General features: G+C 47.5%; 5 protein-coding genes across 9 annotated transcripts; 2 read left to right on the top strand and 3 right to left on the bottom strand.

Moving 5' to 3' along the window:
• Window positions 1–468: 468 nt before the first annotated feature.
• On the bottom strand, window positions 469–1,233 carry CG3687 (uncharacterized protein). The gene is made up of 2 exons (NM_137258.3): window positions 917–1,233; window positions 469–859 (listed from the first exon to the last, which is right to left on the bottom strand). Exons 1-2 carry the CDS (start codon window positions 1,090–1,092, stop codon window positions 604–606), a joined length of 432 nt encoding a protein of 143 aa, NP_611102.1. The 5' UTR covers window positions 1,093–1,233; the 3' UTR covers window positions 469–603.
• A 1,778-nt stretch (window positions 1,234–3,011) lies between these two features.
• Window positions 3,012–3,590, top strand: CG7786 (uncharacterized protein; the record flags this gene model as incomplete). Its single annotated transcript, NM_137257.1, has 1 exon — window positions 3,012–3,590. One exon carries the CDS (start codon window positions 3,012–3,014, stop codon window positions 3,588–3,590), a length of 579 nt encoding a protein of 192 aa, NP_611101.1.
• A 270-nt stretch (window positions 3,591–3,860) lies between these two features.
• CG15701 (uncharacterized protein) lies at window positions 3,861–7,750 on the bottom strand. Its single transcript, NM_137256.2, has 3 exons — window positions 7,605–7,750; window positions 5,071–7,170; window positions 3,861–4,981 (listed from the first exon to the last, which is right to left on the bottom strand). The coding sequence occupies exons 1-3, from the start codon at window positions 7,638–7,640 to the stop codon at window positions 3,962–3,964; spliced, it is 3,156 nt and encodes a 1,051-aa protein (NP_611100.1). The 5' UTR covers window positions 7,641–7,750; the 3' UTR covers window positions 3,861–3,961.
• CG15706 (uncharacterized protein) lies at window positions 7,268–14,730 on the top strand. 5 transcript variants are annotated; one of them, NM_001299550.1, is made up of 5 exons: window positions 7,268–7,870; window positions 11,174–11,291; window positions 12,623–12,841; window positions 13,033–13,178; window positions 13,239–14,730. In NM_001299550.1, the coding sequence occupies exons 3-5, from the start codon at window positions 12,781–12,783 to the stop codon at window positions 14,649–14,651; spliced, it is 1,620 nt and encodes a 539-aa protein (NP_001286479.1). In that variant the 5' UTR covers window positions 7,268–7,870; window positions 11,174–11,291; window positions 12,623–12,780; the 3' UTR covers window positions 14,652–14,730. The 5 variants fall into 5 exon arrangements, with proteins under 5 accessions (NP_001286479.1, NP_611099.2, NP_001286481.1 ...); NM_001299552.1 differs by having other exon boundaries at window positions 7,546–7,870; window positions 11,144–11,380; NM_137255.3 differs by lacking the exon at window positions 11,174–11,291.
• Tsf3 (Transferrin 3) lies at window positions 8,079–11,447 on the bottom strand. The gene is made up of 4 exons (NM_079035.3): window positions 11,212–11,447; window positions 9,989–10,356; window positions 9,618–9,920; window positions 8,079–9,548 (listed from the first exon to the last, which is right to left on the bottom strand). Exons 1-4 carry the CDS (start codon window positions 11,303–11,305, stop codon window positions 8,169–8,171), a joined length of 2,145 nt encoding a protein of 714 aa, NP_523759.1. The 5' UTR covers window positions 11,306–11,447; the 3' UTR covers window positions 8,079–8,168.
• Window positions 14,731–14,748: the final 18 nt, after the last annotated feature.

The following is a 14,748-nucleotide window of genomic DNA, read 5'->3' as shown; positions in this document are numbered from 1 at the left end:
TTTTGGACGTGGAAGCGCGGATCTGTCTGTCGGGTGGGGTGCTAATAGATTATGCCGCAACGATTAGAGAGGCAATAAATACCACCTGGCCGGGATCCCATGCGTGTTTGGTTCGCGGGCACATATTCGGACTGCGATGACGACAGGTCCTCCTTGTGTCCTCCGCTGTCCTGGTGTTGACAATCTAAACGGTTCGGCCAAAAGGGTAATGGGCCTGGCCAAGGGTCACATTGGGGCACAGTTCGTCGGGGATGTACTCCAGATCACAAACAGGGATAGTTGGCCTATTCACAATGGTAATACTTAAATCAGTTTCGGAAGCATTTCCCCTATAAACACCTGCGACATTCCAACCCCTGAGAATAATTAGCCTGGTTAAGTGTCAAAAGGATGGCAGACCCCGCGACATGTGTTCCCAACATAATGATGATTATGACCACCCGTACTCAACTAACTACCCCGAAACTTGGATTTGTAGGAATTTTACTAGACGATTACAATTTGGAAGAAGTGTGGAGAGTGTGTGTGGCGCGTTACTCTGCTGATCTGCAAGGAAATGAACTCAATAAACGAAATGGTTAACACAACAAAAAGTGAAATCATTTAGTAGTTGGCTCCGCGCTGGATGCAGGGTCCGCTGGAGATGGATCCCGCCTCCAGGCTCGGACAGTTGACCTTCTGCAGCTCGGCAATGCGCTGCCATGTCATGTTGAAGTGGCGCGCGGAACGGGCATTGGAGAGTTTGGCAATGGGTCCCAGGGTGCGGTATCCATTGGTAATGAAGCGTATGAATCCCTTGGCCGTTAGGTCCAGCAGAGCGGTCTTCACCTGCGACTCCAGATCGCCACAGGCAAAGGGTCTATTTAGATGATTAGCATTACCATTACCATTAAGTATATTACTCGATCTGTCTTACTCCTTTTCCAGCATCTCCAGAATGTGCTCCTCGTGGATACCATTGCTGTACTTGGGATGATCCTGGAAGATGCGCACCATGTCCAAAATATATAGCGGCAAATTGATGTGGTAGCTGTTGAAAGGAAGCCGCAAGGTGGTGGGCTCACATTCCCTGATCGATCCTTCGTCACACATTTCGTTGCTTATAAAAATACGATTTCCTTGTTCGATGAATACTTGTTAGATGAATACTATTCCGAGAGACAGGCTAAGCGAAGCCTATGCTTTGACTGTAGGATGGGGGCAGGGCCCACTTGGTCATGCCCCAGACCCCCGGGTGCTAATGTCATCCAATTAAAGGTGTCATTAACGGTTTGTCCACCGCGAAGTCCACGAGGTTTGCTCTTCAATTACTGACCAAACAAACAACGAAGCAATAACGTGTTCTACTGTCTAGATTACCCGGTAATTTGTCTAACGCATTAATAGCCTATGTCCAAAACGATCCTCCCAATGCATTAGCAATGGGTCCCCGGGGTGGGTAAAAAAAAATCGAACTCAGTCCGTAGAGTAGAAGTTTGGTGGTTTGGTAATGCCAACCAATTCAAACCGATTCCAAAACGTACTGCTTTCTATATGTGTGCATTTCGAATCCATCTCGCTCGACCCTTTGATGGATATTAGACTGCCTCCAATTCTCCAGACATGTCACTCCGGCACGCAATCCATTATTTCCGGGTTCGGCTCTCAGTTGGGCCAAAACACCATAAACGAAACATCGGTGGCATGACAGTCAAAGGGTTAACTATGTATGGCCCAAACTTTTGCCAACAGATAATAAATTAGCGCATACATTATGAAACGCCATAAGGATGCGACTTCCGGTTGCCGGAGACGGCAAGGACTCCGTGACCCAAACTGCCAATTTACCACCCCGGCAAACAAACAGGTGACACTTTCTCAAACCGAAACGAAACGGAACGGGTTAAAGACGACACACGGAGTTCATTTACATGTCGATGGTTGTTGGATATGCATACGGTGGTCTTGGATGTCGTGAGTGGCATTGTCGGAAGGCAAGTAAAATTTTACGATTTTGAAGAATCATGCTTGATCAAAATAAAGTTGGTAACAACTTTTTGATGTCTTAATAATAGCGGATTAGGCATATTGCAACTTTCTGACGCTGCAGTTTTTGGAGCTCAGCTAAAAAGGAGCAGAAGCTATTCCTCTTAGGACTATTGAAATCGATTGGTACACGCTGGAAAAATCCTTTAAGTCTCAAAAAACCTCGGAAATAAAAAGTTCACATAGAGCAATTGAAGATATATTATGCCTAGAATATCTGATAAAATGATTTGGAGTGATAGGAATCTACAAGAACTATCAGTTTAAGGATCAAAAAAAGTATATCTATTGTATAATGGTTCAAATAAGATGGCTTCATTTTAATGTAATGACTAAAAATTGCATATTCATGATTTACATTTTACATTACCCCATGTTTTGCTATATAGTAAGATATCCTAAAGGATAACTTTCAGTGAGTGCAAGTAGGCTTCCACCACGCCTCTTTCAGACTATTACCGCTGTTATCGCTGTTATATTCGTCCACAAAATGCCGGTCGATAGCCAAGGGTCACTCTCATTGGTCAGCGCATGGACAATGGGTAAGCCTTACTATCTCCGCCCCAACACATAACAGTTGGTCAACTCCAAGGGCCAAGAAGTGATCGGCGAGCGGGGAGAGGTGGACTGGACTGGGCTGGGGGCATGTAATCTGGCTAACCAGTTATATGAAGTCCTTGTAACCGGGCAGCACAAATAAATGCCATGCGGCCCCGGCCAAGTGTCATGTATTTGACGAATAATTACCGTCAACATTGCGTGATTGGTTGAATCAGCCGGCGATGGAGGGTTGTGGCTGGCTTAGAATTAGCCCCAAAGCGGGTGTATGTGTGTGTGTGTGTGTGTACGTGGGGGAGTTTGTGTGACAAGAACCTATAATTACCACGGCAGGCAGGTGGTCGCCTCGCCAGTAGCTAGCTTCTTAGCCAGGAGCTGGATTCAGATATAGCCCGGCCGTCGGCGCGAACGGAAGTCACCGATATAGGATGCACTCGCCCGCCCAGTCGCCCATTTTGGATGTCACCGAGACCGTATCGATGCACTCCGAACTGGATGCGGAACTGGAGTCCAAGAACAATCCGTCCTACTCCATTTCCATTCCCCAGAATCTTCGGCTAACCGGTCTGGGCTTTCCCGGCATGATCGGTGCCAAGAGATCGTCGGAAACTCTACCCGCCTTCGAGTATATCGCACCACCAAGTCACGCTCTCCAGGCACTGGAATTTCCGCTGATGGAGCTCAATCGTGTGGGCGTAATTGGAGGCGGTATGTTTCCGGGTTTTGTGCACCGTCGCGTCCGCGGTGAAAAGCGACCCATTCCGGAGGCTCAAAAGGATGCCAAGTACTTTGAGCGGCGCAAGCGAAACAACGAGGCGGCCAAGAGGTCCAGAGATGCGCGGAAAATCCGCGAGGATAGGATAGCATTCCGAGCAGCGCTGCTGGAGCAGGAGAACTCCATTCTGCGGGCGCAGGTCCTGGCGCTGCGGGATGAACTGCAAACGGTGCGCCAGCTCCTCGGAGCCACAACAGCCGGCGGCATGTTGTCCATGGCCAGGCAGGTGTGAACCACTCTGCGGGATCAGATGGAAAAGTGTACATATCAATGAGGGAAGCTAGTGAGATTATTTAGTTTGATGTTAATAAATGTTTAAAATAAATACTAAGGATATTCTAATAATATATGTATGCATATGCAGGTGTCCCTTAAAAAAATATGTTATTCAGATATATAAATATTGGCCCATCTATATAGAGTATTTTGCTAGTGCTAGTACTATAGTTCTATAAAGTCATATATATATCATTTATATATCACAAATTGTGCAATAGAAACCATTAAAATTGATTAAAAGTGAGTAGGACTAGTTCGAGTTTATTTCATTTTAAAAAATGATTTCAACAAACGCATACAAATAATTAGAAAATATTTAACAAGCTAGTAGTCCAGAGTGCGCGACTGCACCTTTCCAGTCGAGTCCAGGATGAGCAGAACCTGTTCCTGTCCACAACTTCGAGCACCGGCAATGTCCGTCACCTTGAGGCGTGTGTCCATGAGCTCCTCCACGGGTAACTCTCTGTCGCGATAGAAATCGTAGTGACGCACAGTGCCATTGGTGAGGGCGGAAAGCTGCCAGCCGTCGCTGGAGAGGATCAGGGCCTGGACGAGATGCTGGCGCAGACCGCTGCCACTTAGGAGCAGCTGCTGGTCAAAGACCCTCATTTCGTAGGAACGCCTGGGTCGCTCAATCAGCTCCAGAGCTGTGTTGGGTCGGGCATCGTACGTGGGATTGTCATCCATCTGCTGGTCAAATGATCTACGCTCGTTGAGTATGATGTTTTGAATGGCACACGATTTGCCCGTCTCGGGATCGGGCTCATCCGTGGCCGGCGGAAGTCCTGTTTTGGGTCTCTGCTGATTCCTCTGGCGCTGCCTCTGTCGCTGATTGCAGTTGAGTATCATCACAGATCCATTGGACAGACCCACGGCCACATAGTTCTCATTGGAGAGCACACACAACGAGGTGGGAAACAGGAAACGACTTTCGTTCACGGCGATCCTCGCGAAGCGTTCCGTCTTCAAACTACGCGTGCAGCAGAGCACAAAGTTTCGGTTGGTGCACACATAGATGAGCTCACTGCCCGTATCGATGCTGGTGAAGCGCAGGCCCTGCAATCCCTGTCCCTGGAGTGCCGTGGTCAGCGTTTGCGTGTCATTCAGCTCACGCAGCACATCATCGCTGTAGATGTTGCCCTGGAACAGGGACTTGGTCTTCTCGTACGCACTCTGATGGCTCTTCAGGAGGCGTCGCTCCAGATAGCTCCTCAGATCACAGCTGCCACTCTGCAGTAGCTTCACACGCGCCCACGGCGAACTGAACTCGTTGCTGTTGGTGGACGAGGCGCCCTCCACCAGGGTCCACATGGTCAGCAGGCCGGAGTCATTCAGCGAGGCGTACTGTCAAAGGATTGCATATATAATTAATTATATGTATTCATATAGATCTTTACATAGAATTTATAAATGAATACTACAATAAAACCTACCTGAACTTCCTTGTACGTCGTCTGCAAACCACTAGTCGCAGCTACTCCTCCAGCATTCAAGTGTGATCTAAAGCTGCGCACATCCACCACAGCGCCCAGATCCATGGCATTTACCTCCTTGTCCTGTTGCTCCGGCATGGGAACCACCGATTGTGTGGCTGCAAAATGGGTTAGGTGGCCATCCAACTTGGAGCAGTAGCTGTGCGTCTCGCGCAAATCCCACATAGCCACACTACCATCTCTCAGTCCGGCCACCACGATATCCTGGGCCTGCGCAGATAGTGCCACACGGCTGACTTCCGCCCAGGTGGAGAGCAGGCGCAACGGCTGGCTGGGATTGGCCAGTGACCACACCATCAGAAGGCTGGCAAAGTCCTCCTTATATACATTGCTGTCCGCAGGACACTCGTGCACGGTGACCACCAGTTGTCCATTTCCGGCACTTCCAAAGATTCGACGCACAGGCAGTGCGTTCAGCAGTCCCGTCTGAAGTGGTACATTTCGAGGACTATTCCCCTGGCCGTGGGCCGTGGTTTTGCCCTCCAAAACCAGTCCCATAAGTCTGCCGGCCCTGTGAAGAAACGAATTCAGTCGCTCCAGATCCGTGCTCTTGGCCAATCTCTTTTGCTGCAGTTGCTGGGAGCGTGCCTGCTCCAGGCGATGCAGTTGCTCCAATCGAGAAATGCTAGCTTCGTATTCATCTGCAGGTTGCTTGCTCCATGTTTCATCCAACTCCGCATCGACACTGCAGCTGAGAACGAATTGCCCACCATAGTGGGGTGGATGTTGGGTCCAGCTGCTACGACTGTGCACCTCCAGCGTCTGGCACTCGCCGTCCATGTGTGGTGACTGCGTCTGTGTGGCCACTTGACTGGCATTCAGCTTCCCATAGCTCTGCATGAATCCCTCGTAGCTGAGGGGCTTCATCTCGAACAGGTGGTAGTTCAGTTGATCGAAACGCAATTTGGCCATTAGCTCTTCGCCGCGACGACTGATCACGGGATGGGAAACGAATCCCGAGTAGCCACCATAGTACACGTTAGCCTCTCCACTCCGGGGCTTCTCCACGCCAGTGGTGCTAATGCCCGAGTCCAGTTGCTCTGAGTTGGCCATCGAGTTGGTATCAAAGCTATCATACTGATTCTGCGTGGACAGACTGCTCAAGGGATTCCTGCGCAAATGCATGTCATAATGACCGGAGTCCAATTTCCGCTCTTGATCCTTGTCGCGTTGGATCACAGTGATGGGATTTTGGGTGGGCTCCGAATCCTCTTCCTCCCGCTCCTCCTCCACTTCCGCCTCGGAGGATGAGGGCTCCTGCGCTTCATCGGATTCCACCTCGTCGGGCGTGCTGGCATCGGTTTCGAAATCCGATTCATAGGATTCGAAGTCATCGGAGTAGTGATCGGATTCCGGTTCTGGCTTTTTGGCTTCATCGAATTTGACTTCAAAGGCCACTGGCTGTTTCACAGGCTCTGATTCCTTGGCCTCCACTTCGCTTCTTTGCTTGGCGGATTCACGCTTAAGGATAACCACTTCCTCGGGATCCAAGGTGCGTGTATAAGTTCTGGATCTTGCCGGAACAATACGAGCATCTCCCTTGGAAGGAGACTGTGGCTTGTGCTCCTTTTGAGTCTGTGCAACAGGGGAATATTCTTTTGATGAAGGCGTGGGCGATTCCTTCTCCTGCTCCGCCTGTCCTCTGCGCTTTTGCGGTGGCGAGGCGACCGTAACACTGTGATACGTGTCCAGAACTGCATTGGGCTTCGATTTGGCCACGAGCTTCGTGGTCTTGGTGGTCTTGGACTGCAGGGGTGGGTTTGTGGTCGTGGTTGTGTGTCTGGTGGTGGCACGCAATGCACCTGGGGACGGAGTGGTCCTCTTGCTCAAGGACTCCCTTTCCTTGTTTTTCCCCGTGGCTAATGGCTTTTTGCTGGCGGTCGTAGGTTGCGCTGCTGTTGTGGTTTTCCTCGCAATTTTTTCACCTTCCAAGCTATCCGGTTGTTTGGCCAGTGACCTCCGCTCCTTCGATTCCCTTGTGGTGGCCGGTCCACTTGTTGCTGGTGATTTAGTGACCTTCCTTGGCACTTCCGTTTTGACCTGCAATTCGAAAAGATTTTTGAAATCATAACGTCTTGTCGGGGTGCTCAGCACTATTTCTTAGCATTTTACAACACTGACCCAATCTTAACATATTGTTTTTTTTTTTGTGTGGCGATCGGTTCGTTTATTAGTTTTAATTGAATGCTATTCCATATGTGCTGCGCTATTAAAATGCTAATGTGTGTGCTATTGGGCAATAAGGCTTTAATTGCCATTAACTCGAAAACTAAGCTGCTAATCTAACTGTGCGACAGGTGTAAATGTTAAAAAGTTCGTTGGTTTGGTTTTTGTGAGCGAGTGAAATGCAAATTTGCTGTGCAAATAAGTGAAATCGCTGTTGGCTGCCAATCAATGGAAAGGTGTACTATATATTTGTGCTTTTGATATATATGTATATATTCTTCGTTTCAAGTGCCTTTCTTTGGGCTTACGTTTTTGCTGCTGGTTCGCCCCGCATTTTTTGACATTTTAGAAGGAATAAATGCTGTTTAAAGTGCTTAATTAAGCTGCGAATTAATAGAAGTAAATGCCGTATGCCACGTAAATTTAATCAATCGTAATGCAGCTCAGTTGTGACATTTTTTCCTGTTTCCCTGGCAACCAAATCCTTGTACATAGCAACAACAAAGAGGCCAGCAATAACACAATCAGCTGATCCGACAGTGCTGAAAAGGGCTGGCATGTTTAAATGCAACTGGTAGGTATTATTAAAAAATGTTTCATTAAATTTAGTTATTTGTTTGCAACGTTTGCAGTGTTATGCTTTAATTAGGAGCATAGAGCTCTGAGCTTATTAAATGCATTTTAAACTTCAACAACTTTTAATTAGCTAATGTTATCGATTGCCCATCCGATATTTTTCTATCGACACTAGCCGCTCTTTTTGAAATTCAAAAAGTCCGTTTGGGTGATAAAGCTCGTTTTGAAGCCATTGTTGTTCTTAACTTAAGTTTAGCGTAATATCACAATAAATAAGATTAGTGTTGAGCTCGGGTCTAGCCAAACGGCTGACCCACTACAAATAATAAGCAGACAAGCAATATCCATAAGTTATGACTGGATTTCATGGCTCCACTCTCGTCGAAATTCCTGTAGTACTGGGTATTGGCATACCGATCGTAGATGTGCTCCATCACCCGCTTGGCATTGTCGCGGTGCAGCTCCTGGAGGCCCAGTAGGCCATCGGTGTCGTCACGGAACAACACATTGTTCCTTTTATCGAAGATGCCGTATAGGGTAAATGGACGCGTCTCACTCTTGTACTTTCTACCAAACAACTGATCCATATCGCGCAAAGAGTTATATATCTCATTGCGTCGCGTCAGCGAAGAGTTGTGCGTCATCAGGTGGCCACGGGTGGTCCAATGCAGGTAGCAGTACTCGAAGTTGGAGCGCTTCTCAATGCCACCGTATGGGCACAACACCCGGAAATCCTTGTGATTTCCAGGAGTCAACCAATTTGAGGTGAGATTGCCGACGACATACTTCTTGTACACATCCGAGCTGAGGAAGGCCACATCGGCGCCCTCGGAAAGGCAACGCAGAGCACCTTCGTCGCCCTGGTAGTGAAGAGGACACTTGCGTCCGCTCTGTAGATTCCACAAACAGGAGTCGCGGTGGAAGTAGGAGTGCAGCGATTGCACCTTGCCAGTCGCATTCACAATAGTCTCCTGAACGGACAAATGCGCAGCTCCCTCGAAGGATGGCAAGCAGGCTCTGGCTCCTTTGAGATCCCTAAAGCTCTCGAACTTGGCATCCTTGTGTACGAGTGCAATAGTCACATACCGATCATGCATATCCGCTGCGAACTCGTATAGCAATGGCACTAGATTGTAATCCCGCTGAGCTTTCACGCGCATTTCCTGATCCACCAACACCACATCTGTCTCCTTGAACTTGGTATTATCCAGGCACTGTTGCTCATCCATGGTGCGGACGCACTGAATGTTCGGTTGCACACCATAAACTTGAGAAGCCTCCTGCAGCCAGGAGCACTTGATGTGCTGGATGATGGACGTGGTGCAGAATACAATGGAACGCGGTGGATTGCATTCCGGGAAGCTGTAGGCGGACTGGAATGCGGTGGCCTGGTCCAGATAGTCATCAATAGCTATCACATTATCCAGTGGCACAGTGAAAACGTGATATGTCTCCAGCAGGCTAAGCAGCGCATTCTGCCAACTATCTGGCTCATCATGATTGAGTCCAGTGACGAGACGCTGCACTTGAGCGGCATGGCTGCGACGGGCAGCCACCACGGGCCACGGCTTGGCCACCCAGACACATGGTTGACTGGCGTTCAATGGCTGCAGATGACCATCCGGGCAGAGATAGCTGAAGTCCGAGGGATTCGACTGGGCCGGAATGCCAGAGAACTAAAAGAAATAGTCAAAGAAGGTTATTCACAAATATTTGTGCGCAAAGATTGTATGCCTCAAACTCACACCAAAATGACTGCGCACATCATCCAGACGAGCCCAGGCCACATTCCCGCCACCACTGGTCAGGCAATAGAGAGCTCCGCGGCGTCCCCAATGCTTGTCGGTCTGGTCACAGCTATCCGGTTCGTAGCACATCTCGCACAGCGAGGGATATCGGTTCTTTAGGATGCGATCCTGCTTGGGATCGGGCACCCAAGGACCAGCCTTGCAACTGGGACCAAAGTACTTGGCTGTGGATGCTATCCGATCCTCCGTGACGGTCATTTCGGGATCACAAGTCTTCGAGACCATGGCAGCTTCAAAGTACTGTAAAGAAGTCGTATATACAATCAAAATTGGAGTACTTTTATAAGATATCCATTGAGGTGACCTACATTAGCCAGGACCTCCGTCCAGTGATTGCCCAGACCGTAGCCAGGATGGCACAGCCTTGCACCTCGAAGATCATGAACAGTATGGATATTGGCGTGGTTGTCCACCACCGCCACAATTTCGTACTCAAAGTGCGACTCATGGGAGCGCAACTCGCTGGCCACCAGGATCTCAACGCTGGCCCAGCGTGCGGCCACCAGATCCTCCGAGGTGAGCACTCCAAAGTGGGCGGTGCCCTTGTGGATACGCCTCACGCAATCCAATCGATCCACGCCGATGACGCACTCGATGTTGCTCTTCGCCTCCAGCAGCGGACAGAACTTGGGGGTTTTCCGATAAACGCCACGCGATTCCACCACACAAACACGCACTGCGGAAGGAGGAGGAGAAGCAAGTAAATCTTTGCATAAAGTTTGGACATCTGCTTAGTATACGATCGGCGAAAAACCAGTCGCTAGCCGCCGCATTAATAATGATTTTGTTTATTTTGAAGTATCTTTCGCATGCAGTTTTTCGGAAAAGATATTATCTTTGAGCTGGGTATTTCACTTGTCTGTTTTAAATTAAAAATTCCCCTCAGGTAACGCAGTTGTCGGGGAAAACCTGATTAAGTGCGCTGCATTCGCAGAATTCGCTTAATGGTGCAAAACTGGGTACAAGTCAGTTCTGCCCGGACGCTTTTTGGGCAGTGGATCACGAGCTCCAAGGTCGGGACAGGTTTTGGAACGGCTGTCTCTAGCGGATTTTGATTACACCCGGTGGAGTGGCAAGGTCGTCTGCTCTCTCGCAGTGCATTTCGATTAAAAGATACATGATGATTGGTGGTTTTTGAAACGGTTTTTATGTGTAGGAATTGTAATAAAAAGTTTAGTTTTACTCTCGACCACTTTTTAGATTGACTAACATTGTTGCTTGAGAAGTTATCATATATATTTGAAATGTAAACAGCTGCTGTCGGCCTTTACAGCATCATATTTCATAGTTTAATGGCTTAAATGATTGGTAAACAAACATAACTTCAGCAGAATTTAGTTGCATGTTCAAAATTAACATATTAAGTGCAACTTTAGACTTGCTTATGATTAAGATACATCTTAATTACAATCACAAGCTCATGTATCACTTATCGCCAACAGTTCGTCTACTAATTTACGCAGTTTGCATGCTTTTTATTAATATATTTCCAGACACAAGGCAATACGCCCCTCATCTTTGATTGACTTACATTTTCCATCATCGGGCGGCTGCACAGCCACGCACATCGATATTGATAAGAACGAGGCAAACAGCCCCACCAAAATAAGTGTAAGCCACTGCATTCTGAGCTTCGATTGCGTCAACTGCTTGTTAATTGTCAATTCACTCACTGAAGATCGTCTAACAGTCGAGATTAGGTTAGTTAATCAATGACTAGTTGGCTTCAAGCCCGAACCGCTCGCATTGGAAGATCGACGGCAACTGAAGGCAGCCCTCTCCCAGATGCCAGCGAGTAAAACCTGATCCGAGCAATCCGTAAGCTCCGGCTGCAGAACGAGATCGCCAGTAAATAAATAATAAATGGAATACAAAGCAGCTACGCACAGCTGATGATGAGTCAGGCGGGGTTTTTTGGATAGCTCTCTGATTGATTAGTATCTTTTTGCGTGAGAATCTAAGCGGGGATCACCTATATAAAAAAAAAAACATTAATCCTATCTATACATTAAGCAGCTGTCCAGTCCAGCGCTTTATCAATTATGTTTGTATATACCAAACATATGATTAACGAACGCCTTATCGGCCAACTTGACTTATCAGTTTCCATGCGAACTGCATGCCTTTCGGCATTATTTGCTTGCCTCAGTCTCTGACCGCAGCTCTTGGCGTCCATATACTCAACTTGATCTCTGGGAAATCGTCACTTGTGGGTGGATTTTAATCGCGTGAACCTAATTGCTCGACAGATAATCAATATACTTAATTAACACTATATGCACTATACACGTTTCGTGCAATTTCATTGTATTCAAAGCATTTGCTCATCACAACTTAACGTAGTCAAGTGAAGCATTTCTATGGCTTCCCGGTTATAACTTGAGTTAGCATCATTCACGCACCTTGGGTTTTTTTTTTCTTCTCGTAACTCCCCTGTTATTTCTAGGGATTTCTAAATTGTGTTTGATTAATGATCAATCTACGAAAGTTATTTCGGCTTTGGCAAAAGAGCAATTTTTTTCTGTGTCAAGTTAACAAGTGATTTGGTACCGCAAACCGGTTTTTATCTACAAAGTATAAAAAAAATATCGCAAGTTATATGAAAATTACTAATTGAGTTGGTTGGTACAAGTGGGGGGGGGGGGGGAATCTTGGACATGCCTCAAGGGCATATTTATTATGGCAGGCCCTAAAATCTTTATCGCACATACGGTCTTAATTTTCCAACAAAATCTAACGACTTTGGTGCGAAAAGATAAGATTCGTTGTTCCGGAGTGTTATGCTCCCTCCCTTTGGCTATCTCAATAGAACTTTTATGCAGACGATTACAGACTGCTATATAGTCTGGACTAGCATCTTATCGCGATGTGATTAGATATAGTTTAGCATTCTCTGATTTACATCCATATCGCTGTGACTATTTAAACACTCTATCCACCAGACGACAGATTCCCTAAGAACGTCGAACGGCGAAGTCGAAGACGTGCGAAAAATTATGATCTTATCTGGGTAGGAACCACATCTCACCCGGCATAACCAGAGGATTGCATGGATATATCCGAACTGTGATACACTAGCCATAATTTTACAGACTGCACAATGGTGCGATTAAACAGGCGCCTGCTGCCCATCAAGGCACATTTCTTCTTTTTCATGGCGGGTGAGTGTAAAGTTATAACTTAACAATCCAAAATTAAAGCCGATTTCGCACTTCGTGAGATTCTTTCGTATCAAAATGTTCTTATCGCTGACATTATCGAATATATGATGTGAGAATCTGCTGCAATTATAGAAAGATTTCTTGGAAATTATTGTAGTTTATAAACTCATGTGCACATTGTCAACTTTTAGCCATGGGACCCATATTGCCACAATTGTCGGTGATCGGCAAGCAGATCGGTGTTCCACCGGATGTTATGGGCTATATTACGGCCGCCTTGCCCCTACTTTATGTTTTAGCCAAACCCTTGGTGGGTTTCCTAGCCGATTATTTCACGGTGAGCTTGATATGCCTAGTAACTATTAATATAAATACTAAACTATAATCTTTGTTGCAGAGCCTGCGCAAGTTCATCTTCATCTCCCTTATCCTCATCATGACACTGGCCTTCGCCGGCTTCTATTTCCTGCCCGACAACTCACATTTCATTCCATTGGACGAGGGAAGTGCCCAATGGAATGTAACGTTATTGACGAATCCAAACGATTGCAATACCATTATCCAATCCTCCAACGCATTTTGTCAAACCACTCATCAGGCAAAATGCATTCAGGAAGAAAAGGAAGTAGGCGAATTCTCCGCTCTAATTGTTGCCAACGAGTCGGGCCTCAATCTCAACCAGAATCTGCTTCATGGCAACGAGAGTTATCACATCTGTCTCACGCAACCAGCAGCCATCGATTGGAACAGTGCATCCTGCGAGGTGCGACACGTAAATAGCTGCATCTATGGTGCTGGCAAGTTCTGGCTGTTCGTATGCCTGCTCTGCATTGGAATCGTTGGCTTCAACGTGACAAACTCCATATCCGATGCCTGTTGCTTTGACCTTCTGGGCGATGAGGAGCAGGAAAAGTACGGAGCACAACGAGTGTGGGGCACCATTGGTTTTGGAGCCACTGCCATGCTAGCCGGAATCGTAGTGAACTGGTGGACCACGGATGCGGTCAAAAGTCTGACGCCTGCCTTGATCATCATGTGCGTGTTCAGTTTGCTCGATCTGTTCAGTGTGTCCAAGCTGAAGCTGCCGAAACTGGGTGGTTCCGAGTCCATCTGGAGCGATGTTTGGCAATTGGTGCGCAAGCCACCCATTCTGGTCTTTCTGTTCTTCGCCACAATGGCTGGCATCATTGACTCCTTCATCATATACTTTATGTTCTGGCACTTGGAGCAGGTGGCCGAGGCCACTGGTTACATGCATCAGATCAAGTTGATCGAAGGTCTAGTGGTGGCCGCCGAGTGTCTGGCCGGCGAGGTGCCCTTTTTCTTCTACAGCGGAAAGATTATCAAAAAACTGGGCTATGTTCATTGCATGAGCATGTGCTTTTTCTTCTACGCTGTGCGACTGTCGCTGATCGCCTGGATTCCCAATCCCTGGTATCTGGTGGGCGTGGAGCTCTTTTTCCAGGGCATTACCTATGCTCTGTGCTATACGTGCATTGTGGCCTACGCCTCGGCGGTGGCTCCTCCGGGAACATCGGCCACCGTTCAAGGATTGATGGCCGGCATGGACGATGGACTTGGCTTCTCCATCGGATCCCTAATCGGCGGACTTATGTTCAAAAGCCTGGGCGGACGAGAGAGCTTCAAATACTTTGCCATAGCCGCCATTTGCACATGCGTAGCACACATCGTTATACGTCCCACATCCAGGAAGAGGCAATTCCTGCCGAGACAGGGATATGTGCCGCCAACGGAACAGGAGATCAAGCAGCCGCCCGCTCAGGAAATGGAGGAGATTCGTTTGGGATAAACATAGTATCAACACATGCCATTTTTATTGCATATTTTTGTACTAATTTTTTACGTTAAACAAAAACAAAGAAAGAACGACAAGTTGTCCAAAAGTT

Source organism: Drosophila melanogaster, chromosome 2R (genome assembly GCF_000001215.4).
Source record: "Drosophila melanogaster chromosome 2R".
Taxonomy (NCBI): Eukaryota; Metazoa; Arthropoda; class Insecta; order Diptera; family Drosophilidae; genus Drosophila; species Drosophila melanogaster.
Note: the sequence above shows the minus strand (reverse complement) of the source record. Positions and strands in the feature narration are given on the sequence as shown.

What these genes read in the sequence shown, in the direction of transcription:
- CG15701 (NM_137256.2), bottom strand. Translation starts at nt 7,640, where the DNA reads ATGTCAAAAAATGCGGGGCGAACCAGCAGCAAAAAC. An exon ending in GGCGAACCAGCAGCAAAAAC is followed by an intron (nt 7,171 to 7,604) that starts GTAAGCCCAAAG and finishes TTCGAATTGCAG; the next exon opens with GTCAAAACGGAAGTGCCAAG. An exon ending in CGACGTACAAGGAAGTTCAG is followed by an intron (nt 4,982 to 5,070) that starts GTAGGTTTTATT and finishes ATCCTTTGACAG; the next exon opens with TACGCCTCGCTGAATGACTC.
- CG15706 (NM_137255.3), top strand. Translation starts at nt 12,781, where the DNA reads ATGGTGCGATTAAACAGGCGCCTGCTGCCCATCAAGGCACATTTCTTC. An exon ending in TTTCTTCTTTTTCATGGCGG is followed by an intron (nt 12,842 to 13,032) that starts GTGAGTGTAAAG and finishes GTCAACTTTTAG; the next exon opens with CCATGGGACCCATATTGCCA. An exon ending in TCCTAGCCGATTATTTCACG is followed by an intron (nt 13,179 to 13,238) that starts GTGAGCTTGATA and finishes TCTTTGTTGCAG; the next exon opens with AGCCTGCGCAAGTTCATCTT.
- Tsf3 (NM_079035.3), bottom strand. Translation starts at nt 11,305, where the DNA reads ATGCAGTGGCTTACACTTATTTTGGTGGGGCTGTTTGCCTCGTTCTTA. An exon ending in GCCGCCCGATGATGGAAAAT is followed by an intron (nt 10,357 to 11,211) that starts GTAAGTCAATCA and finishes CTCCTTCCGCAG; the next exon opens with TGCGTGTTTGTGTGGTGGAA. An exon ending in GGACGGAGGTCCTGGCTAAT is followed by an intron (nt 9,921 to 9,988) that starts GTAGGTCACCTC and finishes ACTTCTTTACAG; the next exon opens with TACTTTGAAGCTGCCATGGT.
- CG3687 (NM_137258.3), bottom strand. Translation starts at nt 1,092, where the DNA reads ATGTGTGACGAAGGATCGATCAGGGAATGTGAGCCCACCACCTTGCGG. An exon ending in CTGGAGATGCTGGAAAAGGA is followed by an intron (nt 860 to 916) that starts GTAAGACAGATC and finishes TCATCTAAATAG; the next exon opens with ACCCTTTGCCTGTGGCGATC.